The 21308-nt window shown below is 38.8% G+C and overlaps 1 protein-coding gene across 2 annotated transcripts; it reads right to left on the bottom strand.

Moving 5' to 3' along the window:
• Positions 1-9251: 9251 nt before the first annotated feature.
• Positions 9252-18423, bottom strand: SLITRK3 (SLIT and NTRK like family member 3). Of its 2 annotated transcripts, none has more exons than XM_027113236.1 (2): positions 18359-18423; positions 9252-12760 (listed from the first exon to the last, which is right to left on the bottom strand). In XM_027113236.1, the coding sequence occupies exon 2, from the start codon at positions 12737-12739 to the stop codon at positions 9800-9802; it is 2940 nt and encodes a 979-aa protein (XP_026969037.1). In that variant the 5' UTR covers positions 12740-12760; positions 18359-18423; the 3' UTR covers positions 9252-9799. The 2 variants fall into 2 exon arrangements, with proteins under 2 accessions (XP_026969037.1, XP_026969110.1); XM_027113309.1 differs by lacking the exon at positions 18359-18423 and adding an exon at positions 17348-17755 and having other exon boundaries at positions 9442-12760.
• Between the last annotated feature and the right edge of the window lie 2885 nt (positions 18424-21308).

Raw genomic sequence — 21308 nt, 5'->3', positions numbered from 1 at the left:
CAAGAATGCATAGACCATACATATTTTAAAACTACGTTCATTCATTTAGTCAATAAATATTTACATACTGTCTATTGTTATTATTTCCCCCCCCCCATTAGAAATAATGGGGGGGAAAAGATAGTACTGTGGCTATGCTAGAAACAAGATAGGATCCATGAAACTCCGAAGTTTGTTCAGAATATATTTTCCATAGCTGTGCAAAATATGGTCCTAGACACTGGGCTACAGAAGACCTTGAAGAGAGTCTGTATTTTCAAGTACTTATAATATAATGGAAAAACCAGAATTCTTGGTACAGACAGGCAAAGTGACTGAAGGACACTGAGGGTAAAATATTCCAACATATTTTATATAAATCAGCATAGAATAAATAGTATGCATAAGTGTTTGAGAGAATATCAGAATTTCTATTACTGTATCAATAAAGGCCTACTGGATGAAGGAAACTTGAAACTAAATTTTGATGCCCATGAGAGATGTGTATTTTCAGAAAATAAAAGAATAACCACGGTGATTTGTACAAACATGGAAATTAGCAAATTGCATATGCTGAAAGATAAAGTATTTGCTTGGATGCAACTAAAGATACTTGCTGGGAACAGTAGTTTTCAAAGTGGGGGTTGATGAGTGAGCATATCAGAACTACCTTAGGAGCTTTTTCCAACTGACTACACACTGTCTTCTCTCTTTCTTCATTTTCTGTTTGAAATACATATTTGTTTATTATCATTCTGTGATGCCCCTTGCAGTGGAAATAAGAGTAGAGCTGTGCATGTTGCAGTTAGGATAGGCAGAGAGTAGTTTGCAGAGAAGTTCCCCAGAATTGATATCTCTACCTGCCCTTCTTTAAGACACAATGATTTATAGAAATGCTAATGCGGTAGGAGTAGTGAATGTATTATCTCAGAACGGGGTGGCCATATTTGAATTAACATGGGAAGAGAAATGATTTATTGTCAAACTTAAGCCTGGTTCAATTAACAAATAAAACCTTAGCAGCTAGATTTTATGTATTGTTCAGCCTTCCACACTATATCTTACCCCATTTTGAACCTTAAATTTAAATCTTTTTAAAATTTCACCTGTGCAGTGACGCATTATGTAAATTTATTTGATAAAGTTGTTAGTAAATAAAATCCATATATATGTGTGTGTATATATTATATTTACATATATACAGAATATATATATTAGAATTCAGTTAAGCAATGTTCAGCTATCAGTTATCTACATTTATAAAGAGAGAAGAGTATATGATCCAAATTAAAGAGCAATTTCAATATCATTTATACTGATAAAACTCAAATCATAAATGCCAATAGAGAAGAACAATATTATACATAATGAAAATTGTTTTAAACTACATATATTTGGCTCTGGAATAGTCCTAGCTCTGGGGTATATTATATGACAAATTATAGTAAATTTTTAATAAATATTTTCTTAAATAAATATTAATAACTGGGTTGTCTTCCTTAAATTCTGATATGGGGCAAACGAAAAAGTTATGTTAACATGGCCTCAAAATTAACTGTGGCATAATGAGTTATGTATTATTTGGAAAAACTACTAATTAAAAAAAAAGAGAAGACTTTTATAATTCATTTTTCACATCTGTACCATGAACTAAGCTAAATGTCTTAGTTTGCACTGTTGCCTCAGTTTACCCTTGTGATTTCTTTTGCATTAAAATTTACTTTTAACACTCCCTAACACCATACACAGAAATAAACTCAAAATGGAGTAAAGATCTAAATGTAAGGCCAGATGCTACAAACTCTTAGAGGGAAACATAGGCAGAACTCTCTTTGACATAAATTGCAGCAAGATCTTTTTCGATCCACCTCCAAGAGTAATGAAAATAAAAACAAAAATAAACAAACGGGACCTAAATAAGCTTAAAAGCTTTTGCACAGCAAAGGAAACCATAAACAAAATGAAAAGACAACCCTCAAAATGGGAGAAAATATTTGCAAATGAAGCAACGACAAGGGATTAAACGCCAAAATATACAAACAGCTCATGCAGCTCAATATCAAAAAAACAAACAACCCAATCAAAAAATGGGCAGAAGATCTAAATGGACTTTTCTCCAAAGAAGACATACAGATGGCTAAAAAAGCACATGAAAAGATGCTCAGCATCACTAATTATTAGAGAAATGCAAATCAAAACTACAATGAGGTATCACCTCACACCAGTCAGAAAAGCCATCATCAAAAAATCTACAAACAATAAATGCTGGAGAGGGTGTGGAGAAAAGGGAACCCTCTTGCACTGTTGGTGGGAAAGTAAATTGGTACAACCACTATGGTGAACAGTATGGAGATTCCTTAAAAAACTAAAAATAGAGCTACCATATGATCCAGCAATCCCACTCCTGGGCATATATCCAGAGAAAACCATAATTCGAAAAGATACATGCACCCCAGTGTTCATTGCAGCACTATTTACATAGCCAGGACATGGAAGCAACCTAAACATCTATCGACAGAGGAATAGGTAAAGAAGATGTGGTACATATATACAATGGATATTACTCAGCCATAAAAAAGAACAAAATAATACCATTTGCAGCAACATGGATGGATCTAGAGTTTGTCATAATGAGGTCAGTCAGACAAAGAAAGACAAATATCATATGATGTCACTTATATGTGGTATCTAAAAAAAGGGTACAAATGAACAGAAATACAAAACAGAAATAGAGTTACAGATGTAGAAAACAAACTTATGGTTACTGGGGGTAAGGGAGGGGAGGGATAAATTGGGAGATTGGGATTGGCATATATACACAAAAAATTTACTTTTAATTATATTTGCTTTAGTTACTGTTAAGGGTTGATTTCATGTCCAATGACTATTGTTAACTGATGGAAATTGAAGTGTCTTAGAATCATGCTGGAAGATACAGTGAACCTACTATGGGGTTTAATTCTTCCAAAGATAGAACACTGAAAGGTTAATATGAAAGTCTAGTTCAGACTTTCTCCATTAAGCCTTTATCAAATGGTCTTCAAAAAGAAAAAGCATTTTTCATTTTTTCCCTTCTCTTTCTATTGTCCTTCTTGTTGAGGAAGGTTTACTAAAGGAAAAACTGAGAGATTCATGGGCCTAATTATTCCACAGACAGATTATTATATCTGTTAACATTTTCTTTACCCACCTCCCTTTTATTACCAGCTGGAAAAATAAAGCATCTATAAACTGTTAATTAGAAATAAAGGAATAGATTTCACTTTTGAATCCAAATCTTGTGAAGAAGAGCACTAGTAGGTAAAAAAATCCCAACTCAGTTTAATACATATAAAATGTTCAATTTAGATAGACTTTCGGGGTTTCTTTCTTTTCCTTCAAATTACAGTATATGGTTAATAGTTTACATATTGACAGAATTGTTTTATTTTAAAGTTAGTTATGGTAGGCCAAAAAAAAATAGAGACATTTTAAAATAAATTGTTTTACCACAATTCTGTGGGGAAAACAGCCTTAGAATTCCAAGCAACAATATTACAGCTGAATAGTCAGAAAGTTTACGTTGTAAATAAGTAAAGTCTACTGAAAATATATGGATTCCAGTAGGAAGAGGGTGTCTTAATACAAATATTTTACATTTTAATTTTGATTAAACCAGTATTTTGGATGCCATGTCAAAGACAAAGGGCATTTCAGAGGAGGAAAAGCAAGGCTTTGAGATTTTAAAGATAGGTTCCATATTTTTAAAGCATTTGCTGATTCTCTCGATCTCCAGAAGTGGTTCTAAATTTATTATTTTAGGTTCTGATTTTTTCACTGGACTTTAAATGATTTCACAATGAAGTGAGATACGTTGGATTATTTTCTCAGCTTAAGGTACAAGATAAGTTAATTGAACATTTTGTCATCAGGTGCGGGGATTCTCATCATTACCTGATCTTGTCTTGGCACCTAATTTGAGCTCAATGAATGTGCCCTTAGTCACAAGAATATCTTGGTAGGGTCAGAAACAGAAGTAGAAGCAAGACTGTCAGGAATAGTGAAAGGAATAGGACCAGGAGGGAGAAGAGAACTTCTTTCCATTCCTTCACATAATCAAATGACATTTTTGTTTCAGCATCTTTTTTCAGAGCTAACTTTGCCACCCCCAGGTTAGGCAAGTTATGCTTTTGTTTTAAATTCTACCAAAAATCATTATGTAGTCTTTCATCATGCAAATAAACTCAAAACCCTGAAAGTTCCTAGTAAAATGAGTCAAAAGCACAAAAGCCCTCTATTCACATACAATGCAATATTGGTAATGTGGTACCTTTCCTCATCAAGAGAATGGCCTGCTAATTATTACAGTTGAATTAAAATAAAGTACACAGGTTTGTTTGTACTGGTTATTAGCACATTCTTTTTGATGAAACTTGTTTGATTTTGATACATTTGAATACATTGCAAAGTCTATCAGTTCATTATACTACTCATAAACAAGTGGATGAACTGATACATTAAAGAAACATTTAATTAGGTATTCTGGGCCTTTTTGTCACTGGGTGTTAATGAAGAAAGCCTTCTTTTTACTAATGTTCATCTGTCTTTTAATGTTCGAAGATATTGGAGGGTTTGGGTCACACATAATTTATTATAATGCCTTCCTGGCTATATATCTTTAAAGTTAACCACGAGTATTATTTTCTATTAAAATTTAAAAATCATGTGAAAAATCATCTGTATCTGTGCAATAGAGAAGAAACAATACATATTCTCAAAAATGCATGTATTATTTTCAGGAGCAAATATTATCAGAATTAAAGAAGGTAGTCAAGCCATTACCTCTTCACAACTAGCAGCCCCTGGTGTACACCTGCTTTCTTATATGAAAAATCTTCCCCTTCAATTCATATAAAATCATACTAGAAGTGATCATCTTTGTTATTATTATTACTAGTATTATATATTATAAATGAAGGATGATATTAAAAGAAGTAAAATAGAATGATGAATGTCTTAAATAAGTTCTTTACTTCTCTTATATTTACCTTCAAGATTGCACTTTTTCTACATACCTAAATAAATTACAAAGGTCTTAATCAAATTAATAAAGCTGCTGAAATTGTTTTCACCTGCAAAATTTATTCTATAAATAAATGAAAAATGTTCAATTGTTTTTCATTTGACTTATGTTGCATATTTATAAGAGATTAGTTTCTTTGCTGTGAGGACTTGACTTAACTCACAGTTTGACTGAAATTTGTCCCCTATGACTTAAGTAATAAAATGAAAAAAATTGGAAGATAAAAGACTTTTAAATTCAGAAATAGTAATTGCAGAGTTACTTTTTACATGTGAATATTCCCAAAGTGAAGACTTACAATTTCATCCAGCTTCACTTGGACATAGCTAGACAGAAGCAAGGAAAATAAATGCATAAAACTGAAATTGTTATATGTGAAAGAAAAAAATCCATAATTTACATGTAAGTATAATCCAGCATATATAAACTATATACATGTATATACAGTGTATGTACATATATATAATAGCACTATATTTATATAAACACACACATGATTGCCCAATTATACATGTGTTATTGCTCTTATTTCTTTTAAAAGGCATATAGTATATTTATTAAACAGAATACTTATATAGTGAAATTCGTGATAGTTATGTTCTGTTTACCTGAATTTTCACAGTTGATTTTGAGCTAAGTATAAGTTATAAATGTCTAAGCTCAAATTCATATTGCTCAAATGACTTAAGATGAAGTCTTTTTATTACCATTTCCTCTCATATTATCTTGACTCGTTACAGTCATGTCTTACATTTTGTGGAGAATTTTGTTAATCATTCCTTTGTCGTAGCCATTTTACAAAAATGCAACATTTATTGGCTTAGACAACATAATTGCTAAGGGATAGTACTGTATGAACAATGAATTTACACTAAATGAATCAGAATAATGTGTTGCAATGGTTAATGAAAAATCCTTACGTTCTGCAATTGCATTATCAATTTTCATAATCTAAACATAAATATTCTTTGCAGATAACAAGGGTTTAAAACCAATATTCCTAGGTAAGAAAAAAAAAAAACTTTTCAAGCTCAATAATTAAACTTTTCTTGTGATCTCTCTCTAAACTTTTATTTAAAATATGGTGGTCATCATCCTTATATTTTTTTAGTATTTTGCAATTAGATGAAATAATACAGCTTTTTAAATAAAAACATAAAAGCAGTCACATAATAATACAGTATAGAAAAATAATGTGTTAAAACTAGTACTGAATCAAACTAATATTTCACTTTCAATTATTTTCTACTCACCATCTCATAGTTAAAGGGATATTACAATACATTTTATTACTTTCAAATATTATTATTATAATTTGTAATAAAATAGCAAAGAATAATAACAAACATCTGTCAGATCTGGGTCTGCTTCAGTTTAATTGACCAGCACTATGAAGTGAATTAGTAATCTACCTTTTTCTTAAAAATAATCATTTTACTGCAGCAAAAACATAGAACAAATCCTAATCATAGGACCTATATTAATACCCATGGTACTTTAAGAAAACATATCTGGTATTATAATGTACAGCTAACTTAAGTATTTCTAATGCACAGCTAAAATAAGTGGCCTAGCCAAGGGGGTAGAAAACTCCATGGAAGCAAAATATTACCTCCTTTGATACAAAATTCCATTCTCATATAAATTTATTTTCACTAAATAAATGTACTCCTAATTCAAGGGTAAAATTTATACCTATATTTCAGACAAGATAGTCTTACTTTCTATATTTAATAAATAAAATATAAACATTATAATTATCAAATTATATTATAATTTGATATGGTTTATGGACACTCATTTTTCAAATGTCAAAAGCTCTGGGATTGTTAGGAATTGTACTTTAGTCTCATAATATGCCATGTTATGAATGTATGCACAGTTATTAAGGAAGTGGTAAGTATCTAGCTTTGCACTTTGAATTTTTATTATGCACATCTTTCTACTATTCATTAAAATATTTGATTAGGAGGAACGGGGACATGATAAATAACTAGCTTAGAGGGACTTCACAAATCTGATATTAAAACACTTAAAGGTTAATACTAACTCTCTGTGCCTCAAAAAAAAGACTTCTCATGAAGGATGATTAGAAAAAACAAGGAAAGTGAGATAACTATGAAAAAGGTGACTTATGGGAAAGTAAAAAGAAAATAAGAAACAAAGAAGAATGACACCTATTTAATAGTGGGTCTGATCCTCTTGCATAAGAAGAGTTGCATTTCAATATTGTATATAGAGAAATAGTGAATCATGTCCATGGGCTTTTCTTCATCTGAACTAATTCCAAAATATACTTCAAATAATGGAGGACAAAAGGTTTAGGTATAATGTACCAAATGCAAGGTAGCCCTGAAAAGTTACATTTCATATTGATATACTTGTGTTTTTTATTTTATGGATATCTATGTTATTACCCAAATATAATTAATCAAGAGATATATAAATAGGTTACTCTAGACATTCATGGGTTTTTTTTTTTTCTTTTTAAATACAATGCCTTAGTTTTATATCAGTTATGGAGTTTTAGAAGCCACTAGTCTCCTTTTTTATGGAAAAAAATGTGATGTAAGGCATCAGTGACTTGTAGTGAGTTACATTCAAAGCATAATAATAATTTCTACTAAGGGCAACTTGAGGAAACACTAGCAGAGAACACTGGCCTCACTGCATAATTCTGCAGCTACAGGTTCTATGAATCTCTGGAGCTCTGCTGTCCTCTACTGGCCTGATGAGATAAGTGCCTGCCTCAAAACTCTCGAGTTTCTTTGTATCAGTTTAGTTTCCTCCACAAACAAGATACTGGCACCTTAAAAATCCAATTTTCTTTGGTTTCGCTCACATGTAAATGGATCATAACTTGGATTATTGTCAGGTTAATTTTTCAACATATTTTAGTGTCATACAGAAAGAAAAACTCTTTCAGCATCCTGTCTTTGTTCAAGAATGTTTGGGGCCGGTTGCAGTAAGTGGTTGGGAAAAAAAGGAGCTAAAATATAACAGTGACAACAGATCACAGAATTCTGACAAACTGGCTCCAAGGCCTTATATTTTTATTGGTTGGTGTGTGTGTGTAAGTAATTTTAGTGTACGTTTTTAAAAAGTATAGCAATTTCACTTTCCTTTTCCTTTATTATGTCTTTAACTAACATACAATTCATGGATCCTTGATCATCTCCTCCTAATTAATCCTGTACTTCTTAGCAATATAGTTACTGTGTTTTTTCCCAATTGCGTCCTGCCTAGGAAAAATGATGCATCATTGGAGTACTAAGTTTGAAATTCATAATCCAAGAGAAAGAGGTGAACTATATAAATCAAATTTTTTTTAAATGTCCCACTTATATCCTGGTATGGGATGGGCATGATGGGTTATAAGATTTATCAATATCACAGTGCATCAAACTTGTTAATAAACTAGCTTTCTGTATAAGAAGTAAAAGAAAGTTTTTCAAAAAAAAAAAAAATGGGAGCACGAAAGGCATGGCATAGGTGGAATTTAAGGTTCAAGCTTTGTATCCTCTATATATAATGTATTATGTTTTTCAAAAACTTTTTATTAGGAAAGCTATACCAGACGCATAATCACTATACAATGATTAAACATTACCTTTACAATTTATAATCACTGAAATTACAGAATAAATATATGCACATTTCTTTTGAATCTTTGTGTGTGAGAGAGAAAACATTAAAAGTGCTTCCTACAAAGCTGTTAGTGATATATACCCAGTTGCTTTTTTATGTTTTTTATATTTTATATATATATATGTATATATATATATATATATATATAAGAAAGTGCAGATGTTCTCCAAAAAATCTTGGCATCAGGATGAAGTGTCACAAAGAAGGTGTTCACACTAGGTGAGTGCCTACGGCTGTTAAACCACCAGGCCTCCACTTCAGTTGGCTCCATCCTGGAAGATGACTTTTCCCAGGGTTGGGGAGAGACGCTGTGAGCTGTACACTAGGGGTGAAGGGAAGGTGAAGCTATGGAGAGGATAGGAATGGATCGAACCCGAACTAATTAGATTGGGTTGAACGGGAGTGGGGGATGTGTTTGTGTGTGTGTGTGTGTGTGTGTGTGTGTGTGTGTGTGTATGTATGTACCTACACCAGAAGGAAGAGGCTGCAGGTGTAGGGACTTATATGCAGAGATTTGTGATTTCGTGTGGGTATGTGTGTAAGAGAAAAACGAGTGGGTGAGAACGTTCGAGCAAGACCCGCCCCCTCCCTCCCCGCCTTGCAGTTTCCAGGCATGCAGCAAACTGCATTATTAATACATGTACAGAATCTGTGCCATGAGGGCAAGAGGAACGAAAGCCACAAATGTCAATTTGTTTTCCCCCCTCCCTGTCAAAACAAAACTACAACTAAAAACAAAAGTTACTGAAAAGAAAAAGACACATCGAATTTTACTTAATTAGGATCAATACAACGATCCCTAATATACCTTATACATGGCACAGTCAAAGTCTCAAGTTCCAGTATAAAAAAATAATAACATTTGCTGGCAAAAGTCTGCGAAGGCACTTCATTGATTAATGATCTGAGTATGGCCCTTCCTCCGAATCATATCTGAGTGGGGAGAGCATACATCTGTATTTTCTAGTTATCATGCGGTTTCAGTTCTGTTCAGGGCAGGGAAGTTTGTGAGAATGGAGTTATTGGGACAAATATAAAGGGAGCAAGGGATATATTTTTTCTTTTTATTTTCTTTTGAAAAAAAAGCACTAATTTATTTTTCTTTTTCTGTTAGAACCTATATGTTGTCTTCTCCAGGACTTCGAGGTAATCCGGCTTGGTTTGAAGTTTGGCCCTTAACTCGAGGTAATCACTTTTTTGGGTTTGGTGGTCTGTGAAGCCCTTTCCAGCCGAGAAGAGAAGGGTTTCTTTGAGCCTGGCGTCCTGCTGTAAGTCTGGGTATTGCATGCCAGGAGGGTGGACGTGCAGTTCCTTTAATTTGGGCACTGTGCCATAGAGACAGTCCACAAACCCCACTGTGCAGGGGGCTGGTGGCGGCCTCTCTCGGTCTAGTAGCGTACTGCCACCACCACAGCCTCCCCCGGGGGGAAACAGCACCACCCCACCATTCTTCTCATGGCGGCGGAACCCAGCCAAGTCTCCCCCAGTTCCTGCAGCTACCCCTGACACCCCACCAGTGGCTGGGTGGTGAGTCTGAGGGTGATGATGATTCATGGTCACTATGGTGTTGAGCTGGGAGCTGGACACTGCCAAGGCCCACTCCTTTTCTTTTTCTAGCAATGTCCGGTAGTTGCTGTGGTTCTCCTTGGGTGTCTCAGCAAACTGCTCACTTCCTAGGAGAACCTCCCCCATTCCTGGGGGTTGTGTCCCAGGAGCCCCGCGTTCTGCACGCCCTGTCTCCTGGACTGATGAAACGGCCACCTCCTCCTCCTCGCGAGGCTTGTAGATGGGGTTATTGCACATCTGAGTAACAGGGTGGGGTATGTACTCGTATACATGACCCACAGGAGGGGCCTTCTCTGGGGAAGAAATAGCCGGTCGTCCCCCACCTCCACTTCCACCTCCACCACCTCCACCATCCTCAAAAAGCCGGTGGCATTGCATCTGGATGCCAGTGAGGTCCACGCCTTCCTGCCGCTTGCTTCTAAAGGGCAGCTTCTTCCGGCGCCGGCGGAGGACATAGGCAAAGAGGCCTGCCGCAACGAAGACTGCTGAAAAAAACAGAACCAGCAGGCTGAGAATCAACACAGAAAGTGGCACAGGACCCCCAGGGGGAGAGAATTCATAAGGTGATGCACTTGTTGGCCCCCCAGCAAGGTGAGAATCTCCAGGCTGAGCTGGGGTTGCTCCAGCTGGCGCGATGTGCAGCATCTCTGGGCAGAGAACTTCCAGCTCGATAGTGCGCACGTCACGGTGGGTGAGGTTCTCAGGGCTCCTGCACAGGACATCACCCACCACACTGACTGAGCTGATGGTTTCGATCCACTGTTTGAAGGGAACCAGGTCACAGGTACAGTCCCAAGGATTCTCATTAAGGTCTATCTGGACAATGGCGTTCAAGTGTTCTAGGACACCAGCCACAGGAAGGTAGAGGAAGTAGTTCTTCCTCAAGTTGAGCCGAGCCAGAGATGTGCCTGCAAAGGCATCTGTTGGCAGGGTTCTCAGCAAGTTATTGTTGAGGAATAGCAGCTTCAAGTTGGGCATGAGGCTGAAGGCCGCAGGCTGGATTTCCCGGATGACATTGAACTCAAAATACAAGTAGTGTAGACTCTGTAGGCCTCGGAACATGCCTGGTGTCAGCTTCTCGATGTCGTTGCCATTGAGAAAGAGGCTCTTTAGGTTAGGCAGGTTGATGAAAGCCCCATCCTGGACGTAAGAAATACGATTATTCCCTAGATGTAAGAGATCCAAGGAAGAGAAATTCCAAAAATCAGAACGGTATATTTTCTGAATCAGATTACTACTCAGATACAGTTTCTTAGCATTCAGTGGCCTTGGAAGAAGTTCAGAAATGTTATTAAATCCTCGCTCTTTGCAGTTGACAGTCAAGCCAAGGTCATTGATGTGCAAATTACAGGTACACCCAGTAGGGCATATAATGGGAATGGGTGGTCTGGTCTGGTAAGGAGCAATGGGAGGTTGGTTTGGACCAGGGTATAAAGCTTGGGATGTGGAGGGTGGCCTTGGTGTTCGAGATTGTTTGGTGGGTTTGGGCTGTTTATTTGAGGACTTGTATTCAACAGAAGAAGCAGTAAAATGGACAGAGGACAGCATTGAGGAAGGCTTAGTTGGCCATGTATTCTCCTTGCTTGATGACAAGTGGGGAATCCCCAAACTAGCCTCCACCTCAGAGTCAGACAACAAGGGACAGAGTTCTGTCTTCCTGATTTCTCGCAGGTCCTTTCCATGGAAATGGAAAGGAGTCTCGCAGGTGATGTCTCCCACCAGGGCAGTGTAAGGAATGCGTTCCAGCCAACTCTTCAACTGCACGATTTCACATGTACAGTTCCAGGGATTTTCTTCCAGCTGGAGCTCCATCAGGCTTCTGCCAATGTGATCTAGCATTCCTCGGTAAAAAAGAACTTTTAACCTGTTTCCACGTAGGTCCAAGTGGGTTAAGGAGACAGCCTTAAATAAATTGGTTGGAAGCATGGGGATGAGATTATCATTTAAAATCAGAACTCTCAGTTTACTTAGGTTCCGAAATGCCCCACTCTCAATACGTTTAATGACATTGTAATCTGCCTGCAGATATTCCAGACTTTCCAAGCCAAGGAAGGTGTCATTTCTGAAGATGTCTAGTTTGTTCTCGTGTAGATATAGCCTCTTTAAAATCTTAAGACCATTGAAAGCTCCTGCTTGAATGTCCTGCAATGCATTGTTCCCAAGGTTAATGGACACAGCATTATTCAAATGAAGAAAACTGTTGGTGTACAATTTCCTCATTGAATTCCTCTGCAGATATAGTTTAAAAGGTCTTGACCAGAACTCAGCAATCTGACTAATATTTGTAAATCCTTTGCTGTCACAATGTATATGAAAGAGGCTTTCTTTCACTTCACAGTAGCATGGATCAAAACAGGGCTCATCTATTTCCTCTGAGTCCTCTATCAGGGGAATCGGGGTAGTCCATCCTAAAGCAATTGTGCTTAGAAGAATTATCCACAACATCCTCCCTCTGTGAAGCAGCTCAGCTATAGAAGGTTTCATCGTTCGCGGTTGATTACAAAACTGCAACAGAAATAAAGATGCAGATTTTTAGCTTTTAGTCATATGCTCTATTCTAATTGTCTCATACATGTGGGGCTTTTTAAGAGCGATATGAAAACTTTAGTAATTGTTGAACTGACACTTAAAATAACCTATCAACATGCTTTATATGTCCTATATCTTAAAATTAGGAGATGAAATATTGTACCATGCGATGACATTTTCCTGAATCAAGCCATATTTGGTAAAGGGCATATCATGAAATCAAAAGCAGCCTTCATTGCTTCTTATAGCAAGCAAGGAAACTGCATACAGTGATTCATTTTAGGGATAGGCAGATTCAGTAATAATGGCAATCATTTGGCCATTACACCTGTTTTCCTGTTAAAAAATCATATTGATAATCAGAGGTGCCTATTATGGATCTGATTGAAACTCTGATGGAAGAAAGTGTTCTTTAAACTATGGGTTTCTATTCATAAAAAGACATGGCATACCCCAGAGTTATTAAAGAGTATGATAAATTATGAGCCCATTGACCAATATCAGGTGTTGAGATGTATAAGATGATTGGTATCTCAGGAAAAGCTAAGATTTCTCTTAAGACATGAGCACAATATGCTTAATTATAGTGCATGCTCAGTAACACACTATACCCCAACCCCTTTGCCCAAGCAGATCATTAACATCTCCTTTAATTAAATGAGTTCTACGTATGTGTATCATTTTGGCCGTTTAAATCCTTTAGGAGTGATTAGCCTTTCTAAAGAACAAGCCCATGCAATTGTCAGAGCTAAAGATAGTGACAGCTAAAGGATGCTGAGCCTGGGAGTGTCTGTATTAAAACACTTCTGAGCTTAGTTTGGAATGTATATCTGTGCCTTTGAGATCAACTGAGGAACCCTGCAAAAAGATGGAATGGCAGGTGGTTGGCTAGAGGAGATTTGGGTAGTTAAAGGCAAGAAAGAGTGGAAACCTGGATTCTTACCTGCTGATAGATGATCTATCACATGAAATACATTTCAAAGAAAGACATCGTTCTTTTCCCATCAGAAGAAACAAATGCAGTGCACTATTCTAATAATACAGAGCCTTCCTCTTTGGCTGTCTTTCCTTGCCTAATATCATCAGTATGTGAAAATACGTACATAAATAAATTATAATAATACAGTTTTATTAGATTGCCCTTTCTGAGTCACTGAAATAGCAGTCAAAATTGAATTGTTTTTAATCAATAAAAATAAACGAATTTTTAGCATATATTTTCCTTCCACACAGATGCATCCATTAAGGAAATATTTTGTCAACCCTCTAACTTAAAACACAATGGTATAATTTACAGAGAGAGTGAAAAGAATAAATCTCCGCACTCAACTTGCATATGATGTACACAGCTGTAAGGAAAGGAGAACCCATAAGAAAGCAAAGAGAAATTTGCCTCAGGCATGCAATACTCAATTTTTAGAAACAATTAAATGAAAAAAGAGAGAAGGCAGATGAGGCTACATTGCAGTATCAGTTAGTCTTCCCTGTATCCCTTTTAAAATATTAAAATCTACTTAAGTTATTTCCTTTTCACCATTCTTTTTTAAAAATGCTTTTTCTTGTTTTTGAGGTCCTTGAGATTTAGACAAGAAAGGCTCCAGATGTCTTTGACTTACCTATTTTGCAGGAGACTTTTTTTTTTTTTTTTTAGCATTGAACATCGGGGGAGGAAAAAAAAGAAAAAGCTTGAGTTTAAGGATTCTCTCTCCCTCTCCCTTCCTTCCTTGTGCTGAAGCTGAAGGCAAGGGGGCTGGGGGGTTGTGGGGGGAGACCAAGGAAAAAAATAAAAGGCAGCAAGCTTGAGACGTGCTGGGAATGCAATGGGCCTTTCAATGGGTTTCTTTAGAATGCAGAACTGCCGCTTGGAACACTCAATAGAGGAGGGAGAAGGGGCTGCTGCAGGCTTCCAGCTTCGCTGCCGCCGCTGCTGCTGCCACCGCCGTAGCTTCTCTTCCTGGGTACCGGCAGCACATCATTGGGCATCCTTGGAAGGAGGGCGGGAGGAAGGCAGGGAGGAAGGCAGGCTCAATCAAGGTGCAGAATCTCGGACTTCTCTTGCGCTGGATTTTTTTTTTTTTTTTTTTTTAATATGTGCTGTAACCCTGGATCCGGCTTTCCACGTCACCAAAATGAGCTCCAAGAAGGGGAACGCGCTTAGCATGGGGTCGGGCGCGAGCACTAGGAAGCCGTGACTGTACAGTTTGTGTATAGTGTGTGTGTGTGTGTGTGTTTAAGGAGAGAGAAAAGAAGTGAAGGGGTCAAGATGACAAATTGTCAGAATAAAACAAGAAGGAAGAAGAGATCAACCAAGGGGAAACGTTCCTTTGGTTGGGACTGGGGGAGGGGTGTAGGCATTTTTTAATTTTTATTTTTTAATTTATTTTAACTCTAAAGGAAACCATTGCCTGACTAGTTTGCTCCTCTAGTTCCCCAAATCTCCACTCTCTAGTGTAGAGAGTTTGAAAAGTAAGACTGTCCTTCGGAATTATCCTTTTCACAGCACACACTTCCCTCCAAAGACTGGAATAAAGGGAAATTCAGGTCTCCATAGCAGAAGCCCTGAATCTAGCTGATTCTGCTTGAGTGTCCTGAGTAAGAGCTCAGGCAGCCTGAGCGACTTGGACTGAGTTTCTCCTGCATTTTGCTTCGATCTCTTTGCACCAGGAATCCTTTTGTTGTGCTGCAGCTCAAAGCCTTCGATTTCCCCTGGATTCAACAGCTATGTGTTTGCTGCCACCTCTTTAAAATCAGAGACAAACCAATGCTCTGGAAGGATACGCAGACCACTTGGGTAACAATGACACATTTCACTTCTTAAACCGGGAAAGACCTCGCGGGGATAGGGGGCAGCATTTCAGGGTTTAGATTCTTTCTTTTCTTTCCTACCACCCCCTCCGGCCCCCCAAATATTTATCAGTGATATTTTCGGCAAGGGGATGGTAGAGAGTCCTGAGGGTGGGGATGATTGAGGGAAGACGTTTCAGTGAAGAGGAACCACCAGACCAGAGCTCACAAGAATCCTCTAAGAGGAGTTTTTAAAGGCTCACCTGATGGTTCTACAGTCCTACCTGCTGGGAGGAAATGCACCTTAGTAGAGAAGCTGGAGAGAGGCAAGTGTGCAGCAAAGGAGTCTCGTCAGCGGGAACTGTGCCTCCACAATGTCGCCCCCCAGCCCCGCAACACACGCCAATCCTGTCACCAACTCATGGGGAAGGGAGGGACTTTCTGGTCACTAAAGAACTGAACTCACTTGCCCAAGGGCTCAAAGTTAGACCGTAGAGCTGATTGTTTCTTAAAGCGCTTTTTACAAAACCCAACTTATGTATCAGTTTCTTACCATTCTAAATATATATAAATCACCTAACTCAACAAAACGTTACTTAAGAGTCAGTCATCGGATATTTGCATGGTATTTTGCATTAGAAATGACCGCACCTGTGTCTGCCACTTCACAGTAGCTGTCAGAGACTAAGTAAGCAGGCCGGCAGGATTCTCTTAACATTCCACACCCTTAACATTCCAGACCCACCCTATTTCTCCGTGTCTCAACCGAGAAGCAGACCAGCACTAATAGTCTGAGCTCAGAACGAGAGCAGTCCCTTCTCTTTCACCATCTGCCCCCGCCGCCGGCCCCCACACACCACCTTCTGTACCCAACGTGCAGAGACAGTGACTGTTTCAGGGATCTTATTGGAACCCAAGATGCCATGGAATCGATGGGTAACCGGGAGGCTTCCCAGTGACAGTAAATGGCCCCCTTGGCAATCATTCTCTGTTCTCTCTTGAGCTACAACCCCCTAAGTTCTTGATCTGGGACATGTCCAAAAGGCTATTTCACCATTTTCCTTTCCTTTATCTCAGTGTAGGGTGTCTAAGCTATAGGAAGAGCTCTAAAAGTTAAGGGATGAAGGGCTGTGGAGCCCGGATTTCGACCGCTTTCTGCTGCGAGCGCCCGGACATCATTTGTTTGTCCACAGGGAGGACAAGAAGCCCTTTCTCCCCATTTTGCCCCCTCCCACCTCCCCCTCCGCTTTGCTGGATCTCCGAGCCCACTAATCTCTCCATATCTAAGATTAAATATTCCAATATGGAAGCAAAATGATCTTCCCTAGAACAAATAATTAAAATGCTGCATCATTCATTTTCTGAAAAGCCCTGAGCCTTCCAGAGGTCCTTTTCTAATCTATCGCCGGGCGAAACGCACAATGGGTCTGTTTAGAAATGGAAAATGATTAAAAGCTCAAGCCATTTTCCTTCTATCCTTTACAACACGAGCGATCCGCTGGGGGAGGGGCCCTTCGCTCCACCACCTGGCCTATTTATTGGAGTTACTTACTATTTATACTCCCCCAAGAAAAGGGGTCCGAGGGTATGTTAGTCTCCAGTACCACTCTTTCTATCATCGTCCTTACAGCTAAATATCCAGTTCAAAAATACAACCCTCTAGCACCTGTGAGCTTATAGAAGCCACCGCGGCCAAACTAAATGCTCTACAAAGAACATCCTTACACGCGAGAATACTGGTTTCAATTAGGCAAAGTAGGAAAGGATGGCGGTGAGTACCTATCCGTGCAGAGCGCTCTCGATCTCCGAGGTTTACTCCGAGGGGCTTCCCAGCGAGAGGTGCAAACTCTCTGGGAGGCTGAATTGTATCCATCATGCAGTAGCCTGCAGTTTCTCCTCCTCAGGCACCAACTTTCAGAAAGGCCACCAAATCACGCTTGTAATCCTTTTAAGTGATTCCACCTTTGCGACTTGCAGGGAAATGGTCGCTGCATACCAATGTGAAAGCCGGGCGCACACCTAGCGCGGCAGTGCCAGTGACAGGCAGCTCCCGACCGCAGCTCTACATACCCTCGATGGCAGGCAGTGAGTGTCCCAGGACTGGGCTCTTTGTTTTCAGATCTCGGTGCTCTCGATTCAGTGGCGAGCTTCGCGGTCCCCGAGAGCCCTGGCTCGGTCTCTGGGTTTGTTTGTTTTTTTTTTCTCTCTCTCGCTTCCTGAAAGGTTGTCACTCACAGCGCAATCCCTTCGCGAGGCCTCCTTCCTTAGGCAGAGCTGGGACTAGACCGTGCCTTCTCCGGGTGTCTTTGCTCTTGACCCTTTGAGTAGGTGGGAGTGGGGCTGGGTGCTGTGTAGATGAGAGAAGAGGATGGGGAGGAGTGGGAAGGAGGCTGGAAGGGGGTGACCAGATCCCAGATCCCAGCATTGACCAGACAGCGAAGGTGGTGGCGGGGGGGGTGGGGGTGGGGGAGGAGAGAAAAGCAGAGACGGGATATGAATACAACAGTACGGCTGTACACAACAAATTCGACTTGAATTTGGGGGATCTCCGGCAAAGCACCAAGGTGAAGAGATCCGGTTGGCAGAGAGTGAGCCCCCTGACAGCTCACCATTCAAGCACCCTCACTTCTGGAGCGGGGGGCGGGGGGGTGGGGGAGCGGGGAGGAGACCGCGGAACGTTTCAGGCGAAGGAGACGCTCTCGGCAGCGGCATCATTTAAGACTGACCTGCTTTAAAAGTGCCACTTTAATGGCCTAGGAAATAACTAAAATCGGATTACACGTTACTTACCAACGTCTGCACCCAAACTGGGAGCGCCAGGTCGGGTGTTAGGAGGCAATATACCAAACGCCTGGCTGGAACCCGAATGCAAATCCATCAGCCGTCCCCAAATCGCGCAGAGAGGGAGCGGCGCTCGGGAGCCCCAGATCAGCCCATCGCCGGAGCCTCAGCCAGCTTGTCCCCCCAGCACCCCCCGGCTCCTCCTCCGCTCCAACTGTGTAAATCAGCCGCCGCAGTCCGCTCGCCGCGCATCGCAGGCAAATCCCTGCTTAGGAAGCAAGTGATATTCATCCTCTCTCTCTCTCTTTCCCTCTCCCTCTCCCTCTCCTTCTCTCTCTCTCTCTCTCTGTCTCTGTCTCTCTCGGTCACAATCTGCCAGCTCTACAAAGAAAACCCCCGTAAATTTGAGTGACAGAAAGTCAGCATTCTGTATCTGTGGATTGATTTTAACTTTTATTTGCAAATGAGAGATGGCTGTTTGGCAAATTACAGCCCAGGCCTGAGGGGTTGGGGGTGATTCAATTAATAGCATCTGACCTGTATCGGTGGGCTGTATCGCTAAACGCCTCCTAGAAGCAGTTTCCAAGTTATTTGCAGTAGCCTCCCACCTTCATGATACATAGGTGACAGTTTGAAAGTACACGTATTTCCTCATCTGTTTACACCTGCTAAGAGGGAGGAAAAAACTGTGGGGTGAAGGGAGGTGGGGGCATTTAATGGAGATATGCTGGGTAGTAGTGACAACTTAAATAAGGACACTTGAACAATTGTTGCACCTGTGTGAAAGTATTATTGCAACATTCTATACCAACTGGAGGCGACCATTACCCCCACTGCAGAATACTAACGCAGTCACTTAGTGCTCCATTCAATCTGCAGTGTAAACCAACGCAGTTATTTTTAATAGATCCCGTTCATCAGAGACTGGTGTTGGAGAGAAGGCAGTATTCCACTAGCTCCCAAACTGAATAGGAGGTAGTCTGGGGAATCATCTCTATCTCTTACCATTCCCTCCTGAAGTGAATGCAATAAATTGTCCAAGGCAAGGGAAGTTGTGTAGCTATTATACTTGTATATGTAAAGTGAACTCACCCTATTTTCAAAAGCTTACAAAGGAACTCTAACTCAACCTTTGCAAAGAGGCAGTACTTTTATATATGAAAATCTCTGAGAAGCAGGCCTAGAGATAAAGATTTTAGCCTTTATTTGATGGATTCTATATACTGTGTTATAGCATTGTTACTCTTTACTGTATACATATAATACGACAAGTCTGGTGTCCATATTACCTTCATTGAAAGAGAGACAGGTATGGAGCTGGTTACAGTGCAAACTAGAGGCCTGTGGAATTTTTTGGAATATATATATATATATATATATATATATATATATATATATACACACACATATATGCCAAATTTAGTATAGCAACTGTATTCGTTATGCATAAAGTGTGAGTTTATATTGCTTTTTAAAAATAACATACTTACAATGTTTCAATTTGTTCTCCAAAATACTCAGTTTCCTTTAAAACTACTTAGATTAACAAGATATCTACAGGAACCAAGGAAGTGATAAAAGTACCGTGATATCAAAACCTATTCCTTTAAATATAGCTTTGCACATCTACTGGCATGAATTTCAAATACTTTCCTCAGTATTTTCTTGGATAATAAATGCTTCCATATGAATTTTACATATGTGAAAACATGGATATGAAAAGAGCATTTGTCTCAGATTTTTCACCCATTAGGTCTTCAAATTCACTTTTAAAGAGCTATATCCAGGAAAGGTTGCAAAAAAGATCCATTCCTATAACAAATCAGTCTGATTTAGGAGAAACCAAGCTACATCAGTAAGCTGATGAGTCAAAGACATGTTTCTGGCCTTTTCAGGTGGTTGCTCAATTTGAGGAGAATCACTCCTGGGTACACCATATTCTATGTGGGCAGGTGCGAAATCACACACACGCCCCTGAGCTTCAGGGCTGGAGGATATTAGAGTAACCCTGAAAGACATCAGGCAACATCATTCCTAAAATAGCTGAATCTCTTTAACTTTTGGAACTTTTTTCATTTTATTTGTTTTTCAACGTTATTTGTTGATGAGAGAACTCTGAATATGTTAATACATTTATTCTGAACAGATGTTGGTATGGCTTGATGGTACTAGGGAGCTACAGAAGATTGAATAGTTAGGATGGGTTGTTAGTGTTAAGAGTACTTCCAACACAAATATTTCAGGCCAGATAAAAATGTTGTAGGGTAAGTGATTGTGATGGGCCTTGGAGTGATTCTGTGTTGTGACTTTGTAATGCATTCTGTGAAGGCATTTATATGTCCATAGTTTTATTTTAATCACACATAAACTTACACAGTAAAAAAGAAGAACTCTTGTGAAAAAAACTGTTCTTTATTAATAATGCATAATGGATAAAAGGAAAATATAGATATAACATACAAAATGTAATTGTCAGTTCAATAAAAATTAAATGTTTATATTGCTGATTGACATATATTTTTGGTTACAAAGACTTTACAGCTTCATTTTTACTACTGTGACATTTTCCAGAGAAGGACAAGGGTATTAAAATGAATAAAGTAGGCATATTTCTCTTGTCTAGCATATGTTTTACTCACTGTGATTTAAATGAAATAAATACATCTTTTGAAGGATTTAAAACTAATTGAAGTAGTGCTAGTGAGTTTGTTGTATAATGAAGCAACCATCCAAGAAAGTTTCAAACTGCAGCAATTTATGATTATATACAGCATATCTAAGTCATCTTTATATTGTATTCATTTGTTTTTAACAATTGCACAAGCATCATGAAGCCTGCCTCTTTTTTTTTTCTTTGTGCATTCCAAATAATTTTCAGGCCAACAAACTATGTATTTGATTATTATCAAAAAGCTAATTGTATCCTCATTCCATCAACTTTTTATACTACTGTTGAAAC

The sequence above is a fragment of the Aethalodelphis obliquidens genome, unplaced genomic scaffold (assembly GCF_003676395.1).
Source record: "Aethalodelphis obliquidens isolate GAN/ISIS:26980383/991018 unplaced genomic scaffold, ASM367639v1 scaffold1, whole genome shotgun sequence".
In the NCBI taxonomy this organism is placed as follows: domain Eukaryota; kingdom Metazoa; phylum Chordata; class Mammalia; order Artiodactyla; family Delphinidae; genus Aethalodelphis; species Aethalodelphis obliquidens.
Note: the sequence above shows the minus strand (reverse complement) of the source record. Positions and strands in the feature narration are given on the sequence as shown.